Source organism: Chiroxiphia lanceolata, chromosome 16 (assembly GCF_009829145.1).
Source record: "Chiroxiphia lanceolata isolate bChiLan1 chromosome 16, bChiLan1.pri, whole genome shotgun sequence".
In the NCBI taxonomy this organism is placed as follows: domain Eukaryota; kingdom Metazoa; phylum Chordata; class Aves; order Passeriformes; family Pipridae; genus Chiroxiphia; species Chiroxiphia lanceolata.
In genome coordinates this window covers 4332254-4349431 of record NC_045652.1, presented here as the reverse complement: position 1 = coordinate 4349431, position 17178 = coordinate 4332254, and the positions used below count along the sequence as shown (strand labels likewise).

The 17178-nt window shown below is 37.2% G+C and overlaps 1 protein-coding gene across 34 annotated transcripts in view; it reads right to left on the bottom strand.

Annotated features, from left to right (window-relative positions):
• The window catches only part of RBFOX1 (RNA binding fox-1 homolog 1), a 1157213-nt gene that overhangs the window by 43648 nt on the left and 1096387 nt on the right, over positions 1 to 17178 (bottom strand). For all 34 annotated transcript variants that reach the window (XM_032703684.1, XM_032703685.1, XM_032703682.1 and 31 more), the window contains one exon: positions 6125 to 6257. In XM_032703684.1, coding sequence (XP_032559575.1) covers positions 6125 to 6257 — 133 coding nt within the window. The remainder of the gene's footprint in view (positions 1 to 6124; positions 6258 to 17178) is intronic.

The following is a 17178-nucleotide window of genomic DNA, read 5'->3' as shown; positions in this document are numbered from 1 at the left end:
TTTCCTCTATTCACTGTCCTTGTCATTCATTGACTCCTATGACTGAATTTTGCCAGTGGAGTCAACTGTGTTTTCTAACAGCACCCTTCACCCAAAGGACAAGGTGTAAAACACCAAGAACTTCAGTATATAATTTTCCAGAGGGTAATTTGCTTGGCTCATCTCCCCTCTTCCTCTCTCTGAAGCTGTAGGCAGAAAACAGATGATATGTCTCAAGCATGGGAAGAGATTGAAGGCATCACACAGGGACCCCTCTTACCACAGCTCCTTTTACACTTTATATTAAAAAGAATTGTCTTGGCAGACAGATAAATCATGCTCCTTATAAACCAACACAGGGTCTTCAAATAACCACATTACTGAAATCTGAATTACTTCACCCAGGAATAGATGATGTGCTAATTTGTTACCCGGGGGCATTAAAAAAAGAACAACAAATTCAGGGCATCTATTCAGTTGTTTTTTATAATTTTATTGTGCTAAGGAAAATTCAGAGAATTGAGAAGTCTTGATTTAATAAGAAAATGTGCATCTAAATAACATCATATGTGGCAATAATTTCCTGAAATTATTTTTCCTATAAATATGAACCTGTTTCCTCACCAGGTATTATACATCTGACTTTCACGGGTTTACCTATTTTATTTAAGTCTCTGTGTCTTATAATCATTTTTTGTAACTATATTAAGACAAACTCTTTACTAGTTTAGATTCCGCCTTTATAATATCCTGGGAGGACTACATCTGTCTTCATTATAATTTTCTATCCTCATCTTTCAAAAGGATTGAGTTGAATAATCTATCAATGACATAAAATGACAGTTCTGGACTGCACAAACCTTAGTTGAGTAACTCCATGGCAGTTGAGTATCTGTGGCCCTCAGCCACACACACGTCCTGCACAGGGTGACATGGACAACCTAAGGCACATTCAGAGCCTTGGAGTGATGGATTCAGGGCAACAAATGGGCCTTACAACCATCATTTCATTCCTTGCAACAGGAATCATGTCTGCAGTTCACCATCACTTCTCCATCACAACTAAAAGAACAGAGGTTCTGTTTTTTAATTGCTCTAAGGGTCACCTTCACTGTCCTACACATTGTCCAGCTCCTGCTCTGGAAATCACCTTTTCCGTGAAACCATTCACATGAAGCCTTCATGAAACAAATGATAGAAGAGATGCAACTGCAGCCTTATTTAAACCAAACACTGATAATTAAAGTAGCACCTTTCAACACTGTAATGGCACCATTTTCACTGTTGCAAACAGAAAACTGAAGCTCTTGTATGAGGCAGTTTTAACTTTTCAGAATGGTCTCTAATTCCAGGTTCTTGTACTTTCAGTTTGAACATTTTCTGCCATGAACAAGTTACATTATCTGCTTTGGAAAATTAACTGAGAGCATTGCTGCAGAGAACAAAGCTGGCAGACATAAATCACTATGCACTGGCAAAAAACATTTTTTGTTCTAACAATTGCACAAATACACAAAATACAGAGTCCAAAGTAAGTGGAAGTTTCTGTGAGCCTAAAGAAATATATTGGAAAAAACCCATAACTACCACAGGAGATGTAATAGTGTATACTAATCATCCTTCTTTCCCAGGAGAGGCACCAGAAGTGGAGGTATGGACTGAAAGCTCTGTTAGCTTCAGCAGAACTGAAAGGAGCAGAGGGGACACAGAACACAAAATCATCACACACTAAACTTGGGAAGAACTTTAAACAAATCATGCTGGAACAGAAGTTTTAGTAATACTTCTATCTGCTATACTACCAGACATAGAGTGGCTCTGGGTTTTCTTGACAGCAAATTAAAGGTGGAGTTTCATATTCATCTTGTTTTACTGTTTGGTGAATGATTTTCAAGGATGGTGACATTCTAGTTGCTACAGAGGCCAAAAAAAGTTACAGGTATTAGAATCAGTTAGCCTGCTTTCAACAGTTTGCCAAAGAGAAAAAAAATCCAAAATCTGCCCCAGGAGTACCTTTCTTAGCCAAGACAACATCCTCCTGTAGGGACAGGCTCTGACTGCTGTTCTCCACTCATGTCATACAGAAGGTGACCAGCCCTTGTTTCCCCTCTCCTGCAGTGTCAAGGCTGAGTTCTCCATGCAAAGTAGACCTCCACACTCTAAATTTCAGCACTCAGTATTCTTACACAGTTTTACTCCCTCATTTCAGTGTCAGTGAGGTTTGATGGTACGTAAATGAATTATATATTGGCAGCTATGACTAAACTGCACATTCTAGTGTGACAAGGCATCAGAGAGGATGCCACAGGTGCTAAAATGGAAGTATTTTCCATGAGCTGATAAACAAGATGCTATCTCAAGGAATTAGGGAAATGCCTCACCGGTAAGTAAAGGATCCATTAATTATCAAGGTAGTGCTATGCATCTCATGAGCAGTAGTTTCATTTTTAAATGACACATTTTAAAGCATGTGTGCTGTTCTTTGATTTATAAGAAAACAATGGCCTTGAATATGGTTATACTCAACAATTTTCCTCAGACATAGCAAAGAGTCCCATGTCTGCTGGTCCCCAGTAAGTGGGAGGCACAGCAGAGCTTTCAATAGGAACCACACGAACTTGTTTTGCCTTAAGACCACAAAAATCTAGATTTCCTTTGAGCCTGGGGCTCCTTGCCATTTCCTGACTTGGTCAACAAACAGCTTCTGAGAAAAGGTCACAGTCAGTACCAAACAGGACACCAGTGAAGAAGAACAACTACAGATTCCAGGGAGACTGAGTAGAAGGAACCTGTCAGAGAGCAGGGACCTGGGGGGCAGAGCTGCTCAGAGAAACATCAGAGATCACTGTGTCAGTCTAAGAAACACATGCTCTCAGCTTTACAGCTGATTTTCAACTTCAAAGCAAAATAATTCAGCTTCAGCTCCAAAACAATGTAATATAAACAAGGAAGTGTGAAGGAGATTATTTCAGATCAGGTATTATATTTTGGCTCAGTAATAAGCTTCCTAAGGTTAATCAAATAAAACAAAAAGAGGTAATTTCAAGCTTCAGATTTATATTTTACAATTAAGTTCTTTCTCGAAAAGAAAAGCAATATTTTTCTAACTAAATGTTGGTGGAATTCAATGTAAATTTATAATTAAAATTATATCTGTCACTATAGAAAATGTGTGGGGGTTTTTTAATGATTGAAAATACTTAAGTGTGAAACTGTTTGCTTGATTGTAAGGCTGGGCTCCTTCTTTGGGTGAAAAATGAGAAATTGTTACTAAATTAATTGCAAAATAGCATTTAAAGCTTTTTCCATTTTTCTTATCAACAAATGATATTCCAAGTTGTTTGCTTCCTTCTCTAAGTTGATTCATTCCTTGTAATCTCTTTATTATCTCTGTAATTCTTCTCGACTCCTACTCCCATTGTGACTGCAAACCACATTCTTATAATTTATTTTCATTGATTAAGGATTTTTGCTGATGAAAATTCCTTTTTTGCTTCTTTAATAGGTCAGATTACATAATGGGTGAGCACAGAACAAAGTATCACAAAGCAATTCCAAACTGCATCAGTGAAGTTATAGCACAAGATCTAACACATTAGGCCAGAGAAATTATGTCAGAATGAAGCTTTATTAATCCAACTGTGGATCAGTGCAACAGAGATATGCATTATTCCTGCACTGATCCATTAATTATGGAAGTGGGCAATTTGTGTTGTGCATCAGAAAGCAGGGTTTTATTATAACACAGAGGTGGATGGAGAAAATTAAGCCTGACTAATATCTGAGTTACGACCTACCTGAATTAGGACAGGGCTTAGTAATCGAGAACTTTGGCAGAGTCAAATTACTTTAGACTGGGACGGTGGGCCCTGGGTTGCCAAGGGTCCACCTCAGAGAGCTGGGAGCCCTCAGGGCAGTGAGATGTGACTCCTGAGCCATGCAACACGTGGCTCACTCTGAAGCTTTACGGACAGGCCATGAAGGAAATGAAATTCATGCAACCTGACTGTCAAACCACCCTGCAGAAGGATGGAAGAGTGCTGAGCTGACCCCCTGGAAACCAGCTCAGCTGGAACAGTGCTGAACCCGACTGCAGGGCACAACTGCTGCATTGGCTCACAACAGGAGTTCTCAGCACTTGCCCATCTGACTTACTGCCTAAAGATGCTGAAAACGAGCAGCACAATTACATGAGAGTATACATGTATGGCACTTGGAAATGTTATTCTTTCTGCTGAGTCACTGTACTAACTAAACTGCAAGAATCTGTAAAAAAAACTACCCCACATACATATACACAGAGAGCACCCACGTGGCCTCTTAAATTAGGGCAAATTTAAGTTACTTACTAGTCAGAAAGTATTTACTCATTTTGCAAATACTAACCGAAAAAGTACTGTCCAATACCAGTAGGTATTTTCTTATATAACTTTATGACTTCACATTAAACTAGGGTGTTAACCATGATTATTGACATCATGATTAATGACATTGGCAATGACCCACGTTGCCATCTCACTACATATTGCATTCTATGTTCAAATTTAAGAATTTATTTTTAAATGAGCTAGAGACTGAGAATCCATTTTTTTTATATGCAGTATCCATTTGGTAGCTGAGACATTCTGACTGAAATCTGAATGTTGGACATTCTAAACTTGCTCCCATCATTGCCATGTCCAATACCTTGACTAACTCTAAATGAGAGTCTGGGCAACAGTAGGATAACCTTGGTGGGACACCATTCTTGCCTGAAGGTAACTCAGGCAATGTCCAGAAACCACAGTGCCTTCCTGCAGTAGTGGCAATACTGTTATGCTTATTAAATTAATATTATTTTGTTTATGAAAAACTAACATAAACCAACAGAGCACACTTTTACAAAATAAACTGATTTTGTGGCATCATTTGTATATTCATTTTCAGAACATCTAATTTCTCTGACATAATAACTGCCAGAATTGATGGAATGGTGAAAGTGCCTGTCTTAAATATCCCTGAAAACTCAGCCTGAAGGCTGACTGATGAGATTTAGCAAACTTGTCTAAGGAATGGAGCAGGAGAAGAGGAGGATCTGCTGCCAGCTCCTGTACACGGGGATATTCCCTGTGGGAGCAGATGAGCTCCTGAATGGGATTTGAGTGTGGGCAGAGAGAGAGATCACCTTCCCTTGCTGCCTGTGCCAACCCTTCCTGACCCCTTCTCAGGAAGATCTGGCTGCTCTACAGAGAGGTGTCAGCAAATCTACTTCAATTTTTTAGGGAAAAATGCTGTTCTGGCCTGGTATCTGGTAAGTTTTCTGATTTTGCAGATTTCCCAATTTCTTGGGAAAATCTTTCCCAATTTCAGCTGAAAATCTTTTACCACTGTTATTAGGGTTTTTAAACATCACATGCAGCATAAAAAGCCTTTCTGTGTCAGCATTTGCAGAGCTACAGGAGAATTTGTTTCTTCTTTCTTTCCTTCAAAAATATACTTAAAACCCCAATCATTTTCTGAAATAAAGATTATTAAGTTTCTAGAAATTACTACTACGAATTCCTCTTTGCTCCTTAGTTTACTGGTTGGTTTTAGTAAATGCAGGTCACTGGCAGGGAAATCTTAAGGCATTATTTAAGCAGACATACTCCAAAACCATGGTCCTGAGAGAAGCATCCCATATTTCTATCATGGCAAAGATGGCAATTGGAAAAACTAAGAAAACTGCAATAAAAAAAAATAAAATAAATACAGCACTAAGCTTTCAGGTCCAGAGACAACTTTCAGTAGACGATTTGAAGAAAAAGGAATTAACTTGATCCAACCTCCTTAATAACCAGATGTTTGCAATCATCAAAAATCCATCTTTTAGCCGAAACGATTTCTCCGTTCCAAAGCGTTCCCCGTTTCTGAGAGCATCCACATAACAACATGTGACATCTGAAAAGCTTGAGGCCACCAACCATGGCAGTACAAATTACAGTCAGTTTTCAACACCCTGGGCAAGGGGCAGCCCGGGACCGGTGTCGGCGGCGAGACACGACCCCCATGCGCCACGGCCAAAAAAAAAAAACCAAAATAAAAGTGTGTAGCCTTGTGAAACCCATGCTGGAAGGTGTGGAGAACTGAGCTCCATGCTAAAGGTGTGGAAAAGTGAGGTCCTTACCCGCCGTAGGCTGGAATAGGAGGAGGGGGAGCTGCTGCCCGAAACGTGTTGTACACCGTGCGACCTCGGCCTCGTAGGTGGGCACCTCTGTAAGCGGCAGCTGCGGTGGCAGCAGGGTAGGGAAATCCTGGCACTGCAGGGGGGAAAAAACAGGGATTAACGGGCAACATTCAGGTCCAGTGTTCTGAAACAAGCAGCATGTTTATGCTTATTACCTGTAACTGGACGAGGGAGTCACCAAATAAGTAAATGATTGGTCTTTTAGATCGTCTTTACATGGAAAATCTTTGTATGTAAACAGGACAAACTGGGAATTTGGATGCAGTTATCAGAGGTGGCTCTCAGTTTCTTAGAGCACAGTATTAAAAAGAATGTTGTCTGGTTCAGCCAGGAGACTCCTGAGGTCCGAGTTCAGGCTCCAACTTATAAGGTCAGAGACATTTGCATCATAGTATTGGATCTGCCTTCCAAAGTCAGCCCTGTTTTGAGTGAGGGTGAGACATTAGACATTTAGGTGACCTCATGTCATCTACATTAACCAGTGATTTTGGCAACTGAATAGAGTTTTGCTTTTGTTCAAGAGCTGATTATTTACTGGGTCTTAACTGTGTAACCATGGAAAGAAAGGGTTTTCTCTCTCTTTTCTGTTTTTTATTTTGGGTTATACCACATTCATAACAGTACCTTCCATTCCTTCAAAGGCAGCAGTTGCATAGTTTAGAAATATCAGTCTGAATCCAGATAATATTCAGACCAAATAGAAGCAATTTAAGCAAATAAAGAAATTAACCCAGACATTTTTATATTGTCATTGCAACTAAGTGTAAACGTTAATTACTATTCCATGTGAGACTTAAAATATTTTAATCAGAAATTGAACAGTAATACAGTATTACTTAGAGGTTTGGGGTTCTTTTCTGTAAAATGTCTGTAAAACTGCTCTCTTAATAAACTTTTAATTAGTAAAAGAAACAAAAACCCAACCCAGCAACCAACCAAACTTTACACTTTTCTTTCTCTGCCTTTTTTTTAACCAGACTTCATTATTTCATTTCTCCTGTGTACATATATTGCTTCTCAATGTTAGAACAGGTATTTCTTGAATGAATTAATCAGTGAGACAGAAAAAAATCAAATCCAGCTCTGTGGCACTCAGGTTGCATCAGTTGTGCTTCACTATGCTGATTTTTTTTTTTTTTCAGTTTATAAATAAAGAGATAAAAGAAATAAACATTTCTTATCACAGCCCTAATAAGGAGCAAGCAAACGGAAATAATGATGTATAAAACACTGTGTTTTTCAAATCTGAAAAACAATTATTTCAAACCTCCTTGGTCTTTCATCTGTTTAGGTAATAAATTTTAAAAGAAGCCTTGAATTTGAAAAAGGAAATGAGAAATTCACAACTTGTAGGCCTTGCTGGCTGAACATGTGAAGGCAAATATTGTAATTATGGTGACTTTCCACTATTGCCTTACTGCTGTGGCTGTGGAGCTTTGCAAGGTCCTTCTCACTGACAAAAAGATTATACAGTAAGTTCTGCAAAGATTTACTTGCCTGTGATACAGCATAAACCAACCTTACAGCAATACAAATAAATTAGAACTGTCTTAAAAAGCGCAAATACCATATTTTTATTCCTTTCTGTAATAAGAATGTGTGTCAAAATCAGCAAGATGAACTTGCAGAACTCAATATACTGTTGATAACTTTGCAAGCAACAGCATTTAAGTGTTAAATAAATACTAATAGAAAGCATTCTTTTGAGAAAAAACAAATATATATCATATAGATTTGGGTGCTGTAAGTACTTTTGCATATTCAATAACACTGAATATTGAACAGTGCAAATACAGGAGTTCTAGAATTATGACCTACTGCTGAAACCATGCAACTTTTGTCCTTTTCCTTTCCATTTATACAGTCCTGTGTAAAAATTCACACAATATGCATAGGAAAATGTAAAAGGGAGTTTTCAGTGGACTGAAGACATAATTATAGCAGAAACATCTACAAGTCTGTGTTGCGGTTCCTTTGATAGAGTGGACTCTCTGCATATACAAGCAAACAAATAAAAGGTGCAAGGGTCTAATAAATAAAATTTTATAGATGAAAATTAGCAATGCATGAGAAAAACGAGGGCTGGACCACGTGGTGCCTTGTTCACTTCAGTCCCTTAGAGAAGGTGTTTGTGAGTGAGAATTCCTGAAGTTTACAACAGGTGATGCACACAACACACATCTAAATGGTCATATTTAAATGCAAGAGACACTGAGGATACCCCTCTGTGAAAGTGTGAGCTCCTAATGTGCTCTGTGAGCATTTTTTTCCCTTGAATTCTACCATTCAATCCAGCTCTTTATTCTTCATGGTGGTCACACCTTGGAAAGAACTATAAGAAGGGCCAATGACCTCAAATCTTTGGCAGTGAATGCTTTCTGCAAAGAAATGCCACTGGAAAAGCAGAATGCCCCATCAACGAATGAGCCAAAAATAATATTATATATCTATATCTATATATATAAAAATTACATTTTTATGAGAAAGAGGGTTTTCTCCTATGAAAGAGGAGAAAAAGCAAGCAACAGAGATAGCAGGAAGAATCACTTAGTCCCCAAGTGTCTATCAGATCCAAGCCCTGTAATGGTGGCTCAGCATTCCTGGGAGATGCTAAGACAGGACAGTGATTTCCACCATTTTCAGAGGATCTGCAACCCAAAGAGGTGTTAGAATGAAAAGCCTGAAGTAACCTAATTGTTTTGCTGTGCTTGCATTGCATTGTTTCCCTCCAACAAAGTCATGGAACATAAAATGTCTAAAGCAAAGCAAAGCACTAAAAAAAGGTTGTAGAAGCAACCAGTAGAAGGCAGAGCAGGGATTTGCAGTTCTGTCAGGAAGAGGATCAGATGGGATGGAAACTAAACATGAGAAGCACGGGATAAGAGTAGTATTGCAAGGTCTTATGGTCAAGTGAGGTCTAACAGTTGGGTTTAAGCACAACAGAATTATATCCATCCCAAAAAACTGATTTAGGTCCATCTGAAAATCAGAGTATCTGAAAACATGCCTTTTATTTCCAGGCAGAAACATTAAAGATTAAGATCAGAGGTAAAATAAGCAACAAGTTTTGTCACCCTAGATTTCAGCTCAGAGCAAAAACATTGTGTTAGTTCAGCCCAGTTGAGAAATCAGATGGTCAGGAATATGTAGTAACCAAAGAATTTACTTTGCTACCAACTTTTTAATATCCTCACCCCAAAATAACCAGCAGAAGTGGCACCATTAGAACACAACTGAAGAATGGACTTCATAAAAACAGTTTTATGAAAAGAGCTGTCCCATCAGGAAGCATTAAATGCTATTAACCAGTCCCAAAAGTAATGAATATACTAGCCAGGAGGGGGAAAGATTTTAATGACTTACAGTTTGTAGGTCAACCTTCCTTAGTGCCTGAGTGCCAAAGTGCTGCAACTCAGTCAGTGAAAATGCTATTAGAATGGGGTTGAAAATGTGTTTGACTCTCAGCAGGGAAGCATCTGAGCCCACTTCTAAGCAAAAGTGGCTTAAAATCATCAAAGTAATTTGATGACTGGAATCCTTCTGATCTGTGACACACAAAAGGCAGATTTCTCCAAATACACATTGATGATATGAGGTGATAACATGAGGATAAAACAAAAAAAGACTCTTCTAAGGACAGCATGTGATCAAATATCAAGCCATAGAGACAACTTATAATTTCATCTAATAGCCCCTCAGTTCTATAATTATTCATTCAGCTGTTCAAATATGAATGAGACTACAAGAGCAACCACAGAAATTCAGATCCTACAGTTGAACTGCACTTTTACTTTTCCAAATTAAAAAATTAGAGTATAAGCAATATGTTGTGGAAGTGCTTGGCTTTGCTTCATATAATTATCCAAAAGCATACAAATCATCTTCTACTACAGCCTAAATGATTTTTTTAAGGAACATTATGCTGGTGAGATTTCTTCTTTAAACTTATTTGTTCTATTTTTATACTTGAAAGGATAAAATTTTAAAATGTATTATTACAATGAATATTGGGGTCTCTCTTCCTAAACTTTCTAAACTTGGAAACATTGTCAGGACACCTCCTCCACTGAACTTCAATTTAGATCTCAAACATGAAACCAGGTCAGCAAATCACAACATTTAAGCAAATTAAAAAGCCTCTGGAATTAAAAGGATTCTTGTTAATATATCACTAAAATTCAGGTAACTAACAATTTTATACAAAAAGTAAATATGAGCATGAGGAAGACAAACTTAATCTTTGTGTTCACAGATGAAATTTAATCAAATCTTAATTTGTCCCAGAAGATGTAATAGAAGCATTTGTTTTACTAATTTTGTATTAAATGAATATGACAGGGAGGTGCACTTTCTAGGCACCACATCTCACCATAGGCCTGGGAAAACAAAGACTAGAGGAACAGTGACAGAGCTCGAGCTCCCAAAAAGAGGGATATAACCTGGCAAAAAATACTTAAGGGTTATACACTGTGTATTAAAGTTTTAAAGCTCTGGGATAGATGAAAGAGCAGCAGATGCAAAAAACAACAGGGGGCAGATTTTGTATCAAAGCCATAAAAATATACAGCCATTTTAATGGGCAATTATTCTTCCCATTTGTGTTGTGGTTGGAATTTGTATGAGAGTGCCATATGCCCCCAGAAAGGTGTGCCATCAAAATGGATGAACAAATCTACCTCTCATCACTCCTCATCTCTCCTCCTTTGCACAAACTAGCAGGTCATCTCCCATCAAGAGTCTGCAAATGCTTTATGGTGAAGAATTTTAATGTTACATCATGTTTGCATCAGCTTACAGCTAATTTACTGCAGCACAGTTTAACTGCTACAAAGGCAGGGAGACACATTTACATTATTCCCAGAGTTCAGGAGGACCCCTGTCGAGGAAAAACAATAAATTAAAACCAAAGAGATATAATGGGTAACATGCTGAGAAAAGCTAAGCAGAATAATCTATATGATGTTATCTGAGATTTCAGGAAGAGAATCAGCAGTTTAGCCCAATGTATGCTGTGTTTTCCCTTCACTGTAATAGTAATAAGTATTATTAAGTGGTATTCTTTAAAAGAATCATAAACACTGTGTTAAAGAGGATGTGTGCATGTAAATACACAGACCAAAGTACACTGCAAGCAAAATGTAAGCTGTGTTACTACAGATTTTAACATAAAAAGGCATTTAAATTATACATATTTACATACACACACACAGTTAAAATTTCAGGGTAAAAAAAAACACCTTTAGAAAGTTCAGAGTGTTTAAAATTAGCAGGCTGAACAAACAGTTCTTCACCTGTCACTTTTGTGAGATGGTTTTCCCTGGGATCTAGTTGTGAATTAACTGAATTCAAAGGAAACCTACCATACATATCAAAACCAGTTACAACTGGTCACTTCTTTTTGTTTCTTTCACAATCTATTTATTTTTTGAAACATACTTAAAATTATAGAACAATTATTTCCTTACTATTGTAGAAAAAGATATGTCAGTACTATACACTGTTGTTTAGGAATGAATAAATCCGTATTTTGGAGAAACCCTTACTTATAGGGGACACTCATTTGAAATGCATTAAAAAGGAAAACAAAAATCTCTAATTAATGTACAAGTCTAATCACCATTCTCCACATGGAAGAGTAATTTTTCACTGTTCATTTGCTCAGTGTAATCTCAAAACTGACATAACAGAAAAGCAATGGCCTATAAATCTGCTCTCATTTGTTTCTTTAATATTCATATTCCATTGAACTACAGCTGCTTGTTGCTGCAGCCTATTACAACATGCAAAACTGTCGATAAAAATATTATGAAAGGCAAGATGTGTTTCTTCATGGCTCTGTGTGCCATTAATTTGGAACAAAAATAACAACAAATGGCTCCTGGATTGTCCCTTAGTTAGCTGCACGCTGGGCGATTAGTGATTAATTACCTTGCTGCTAATTGACATGGCACAAGGAAATCGACACAGCCCTGATTAATTAACTTTTTTATGCAAGACAGTTACTCACAAAACACTGCACACTGTAATTGAATCCCTTTACACAACACTACTGCATCAAGTTTCTCTTCAAATCCAAATTAGCACCAAATTTCACATCAATTCGGTGAAACTTTTTAAACTGAGTTATATGCCAATATTTCTAGAAATGTTATTAATTATTTCAGTCTCAGACATGTAAAAAACCAGATTTTTAGTTTTTTCCATACCAAACCACCAACATAACCAAATGCACTCGAAAAACATACATTAAATATTTCGGCAAAAAGCAACCTATTTAATGTGTTTATTCTTATGTTAAATTATAGGAAGACCATTTATTCAAAGAAAACTTCCCATTTTGTTATCCTTAGCTTAAAGTTGTTTTCAAATCTAATTGATCCATTATTTCAACAATGACTTGCATATACTGACTTCACACTTACTTTTCTCTGTAATTATTTTAAGTATATATGGAATTACTCTTTCTCTGCCTTCCTTTGTTTCAACTCTTCTCCTGCACCAATAAACGATCCACTGTTGGTTTCTACCTATATTGATACCATTATATGACATTCACTTATAACTTTCTGAGCAAAATTGTGATGTCAAAGCATGAAAACTCTTTTAGCTTTTTGTCTAAGCTTTTTCCCATGAGGGTGACTGAGCAGTGGCACAGGGGCCCAAAGAGGCTGTAGAGTCTCCATCCCTGGAGATATTCAAAAGCTGGTTGGACATGGTCCTGGACAGGCTGCTCAAGCACCAGGGGATGGACAACAAGTCCTCCAGAGGTTCCTTCCAACCTCAGCTCCTCTGAAATTCAGTCATTTAGTGATTCTGTGATGATCATAAATTCCCATATATCTCATCCTTCTTTTATTGGGCTGTATATGCAGCCACTTGAACCCCTCAGGCATCAAGGGATTTCTAATAACAAGCAACAAGAAATGGAGGATGAGGAAGGATACAAAGGAAAAGCTAAGATGGTTGAGAGGTTTTTTTTGCTAAATCTAATATTACACCAACTAACAACTTCAAATCAAAAAAATGCTCTAACTGGTGGTGAAATGACTTATGGTGTACTTAATATTAAAATTAGAGTACTGCATAGCTCAAATCACAAATAGTTGAGGTGCAAAGAACAGAAGACTCTTCACAAAAGAAGTTACTAACAAACAAGAAAAAGCTCAGTAGATAAAAACAAAGCACCAAGGCCATAAAGGAAAAGAAAGAGTAGGAATCAGAGAAATCACATTTGATCTTAAAGAACAATCTTCAAATATAGATGATCAAAGTGATCAATATCTTGTCTTCTCTTCCTGGTTGTTGGACATCCACAAGTTCCAAGCAAATGGAAAAAAAAAATCCCCTGTGCTAAACATCATTTCTGAGACAAAGGAAAAAGGCCAGGGTTGTGGAAAGCTGGATAAAGGGTAGCACTTCTATAAAGAGATGACAAAATTTAGTGATTTGAATGTTTATGCAAGTCAATTATATAGTGACAAGAAATACTGTTTAGATGACACAAGGATTTCTAAAATTGGACAGAATTATTAAACTGTAAAAAGAGGATTGTCAGAAAGCTGTTGTGTTGGGAACAATTTAGGCAGGAAGTAATAGAGGAAAGACCCAGCTGTTAACCTAATGCAAGTCATAATGGAAAAGACTGTCAAAACAAAGAATTGCACCTGCAAAGTAATATAGATACTAAAAATGTTAATTCCTCAAAAGTACTCACTAGCTGTGAAATTCAGGTTGAATTTTGCTGTACACAGCATGGTTCTGAGAGCCATGATTCAACAACAACCATCACAAAATACAGGAAGAGTGACAATAAAGTACATCTTTATTTGAAACCAAAACTTACAGGTTAATGATTTCAGATTTACAGTCAGCTGTGTGTGCCTAGCACTAAAAATCAGTAACACAGCACCTACAAAGCAGAGCTAAGGAAACATCAGAACCCTGGATCTAGGGTTCTACACAAAGGGTCTGATGTGCAATTACATTGTCCATCTTCATGCAAAATAATTCTAAATGTAATTCTCACTATTTAGCTGCATAGTGAAATGAGTAAGCCCAAAAAATCTCACTGCCCTAACTCATTGATTAGTCTCAAGTAGTGCCAGTGGCCAAGTGCCAAATCTCCATCACCAGAAAAACACCAAGTTAAGAGCCCTGAGTTGCCCAGCTGTCCTTGGCCACACACCATTTTTATTACTTGAACTGAAGGACAGAGATGCTCCTCCCACAATCTACTGTTGAAAATGTTATACCCATCATTCCAGTCATCTCCCACTACCCAGATGTAGGATTGTGTATAGGTGGGGGAAAAAAAAGTCAGTGACACACAATTCAGGATGTGTCTGTTTACAAAGCCCCTTAAGCCTGCTAGTTCAGACACACCACCACTAAACAGATTAGAGAAGAATGAGTGTGAACAGCAAGGCCCTGAAGAACAGATTTGTGGCAGTGAAATGAAACCCACATTTACACATTTTTGGATAACTACAATGTATCTTATTGATGACTTAATAGTCCCCATTTAAAATACAGACAGACAGAAGGTAAAATGAGAGTCACCTTGAAAATAGTTACAGAAAAGACAATATATAATGATACGGAACACCAAAAATGCTGTAACAAGAATTCCAGGTGGTGCTACCAAAAGAACTCAAAGAGGTTCACTACAGTTAAAAATAGGCTGATACTTAAATCAAGAATATAACATAATTAATATCAATACAGTTTTACTCAATTTTGTTAGTTTTTTACTATCTTTATAACTATTTGACTTGGAAGTCAGTGGAGTTATCCTGTATCCAGAGTAGTGTAACTGTTCTAAGCAAGGTCCAACACAGTGGGCCAAAACAGTGTTTCAAAACCTTCTAAAGATCAGTTCAAAAGAGATGACATCAATATTTCTCTCTAGAAGTGATGATTTTTCAGTCTTTGACACTTCTATACATAGGGGGGAAAAATCATGGAAAGCAACTCCCTTCCTTCTTACTATTGGCATCTTCTTCACTTAAACTTTCAATTAAACCCACTGTATTCAACATACAAACAGGAAGGACACTTTGCACATTTTTCATGGCTACTACAAGGTGATTCTCTTCATAAATAAAGGCAATTAATTAATTCAGGAAGCGCATTAAAAGATAGTTTGACTCCTAAATGTTCAGTAATAAGATTCTTTTGTGGCCTGGAAATTGTATGTGTGATTGCTCTACTCGAATGTGTCGACACTTCCCTTTGGGCAGGATTTTTGCACTCTCATTTATGAACCATAGTCCTATAAAAGGTTAAGTTGCCTCAATCACAGACTCCTTTGCAGGGGTGCTTGACCTGTTCCCTATGAAGCAACAAAGAAGCAGACAAACCCACCAACGTGTAAACACAACCTACTAATACATATTTTATTAGTGATGAAGTGATCTGCCATTCCAATTTAGCCTAAGAGAGAACACACCAATTAAAAATTTAGTTTGCAGAACCTTTTTACATTTCATTCAGAAATATCGTAGCACTGGCAAATTATTTATACCACATGAATACTCGTTTTTTAAACTTTTCCTGACCCAGATTCTAATTCTAAATGGTAAGCCTGCCAAACAGTCTCTCCTTTACCAATAACAGTAAAATTGCAACATATAAACTAAGAAAAAAATGTAATGATAAAATCAGAACAAATGAATCAACGATGTCATAACGACATTTGACCATTTGGACTGAATATGGTCAATCATGTGTTGCATACAAAATCCAGAGAAGAGTATTCCAAAGGTCAGGAGCACCTACACTGCAGCTGCTTGGAGTCTCAGGATAATCCTATCAGAAAACTACCATCATTACAATATAATTTTCAGGTAATTACATGTGTGCAACAGATTAAACCAGACAAAAATCAACTGAATTCAAGGTTTCTAAACCCAATGCTCCCACTAATGATTTGGCTCAGAAGTTCACTGTGAATCACCTTTGGAAAATTTCTATTTTCCCTGTGTAATCTTCTCAGTATTGAAAATATCCCAGAACATAACAGAAATGTCCAAGGTCTTCCTTCAATCCATTAGTAAGGCAACAGAAATTAAAACCTGGAATGTCTTCACTGAAACAAGAGACATGAAAACAGCTTCATGAAGCATTTTTTAGGGAGTTTACTAACATTCCTAAGCCAAGTAACCTACTTCTAAGCAAAGATATTCAACAGACATATTGCATAGACAGGTTTGATTTAATTTTTATTTCTGTAACAAAATGAGTCCTCAAAGAGACTAAATCCTACTACTGGATATGATATTTATACTTTATATTTATGATTTGCCTTGTTTATTCTATAGCTATCAACATGATCCTGAACTATCCTCCACCCATGAATTAAAACAAAACACCCAGAGGGAAAAAAAAAATTCTTTTTAAAACTAGTACATTTGTTATACTTAAATGCTGATAGATTTTTTTATAGAGAACATACATAAAAAGTAAAATTCCCATATCGTGTAATTAATACTCCAAGGTTGTGCCATAGATTTTCCTTCTCTCCTGGCACACAACACATAACTTTGGATCAGCAGTATTATTTAGGACCATTCCTAATGTCTGCTCTGCAGGAGTGAAGCCTCTTTTCCCGATTTGCTTTAAAGGAACTTTAGCATTTAAAACATCTCTTGTCAAAGATATTGCGGGGCCGAGGGTTCCCAGGGAATTTTCCCAAAGAACTGCCTTCCTGCCTTTCAAAACCATCTCATCTTTGCCTTGTTGCTTCCTGGTTGCTCATAAGCCAAAATCCCAGGGCAACATGGTTTATTGTTTTAATATCTGTCTGACGCAAAGCAAAAGGATCCTCTGGTGAGTGCTTATCTGTCACATGTACTTCTGTGAGAGGAATATCAAGACAAATAAGATGTTCCAGGGCATATCATGGGATTATGAGCTTGGCACTGACTGAATTCTGCTTAAAAATAGTTGAAACGATAAATAAAATAAAAAAAAATAAAATATCTACGCTGGTATTT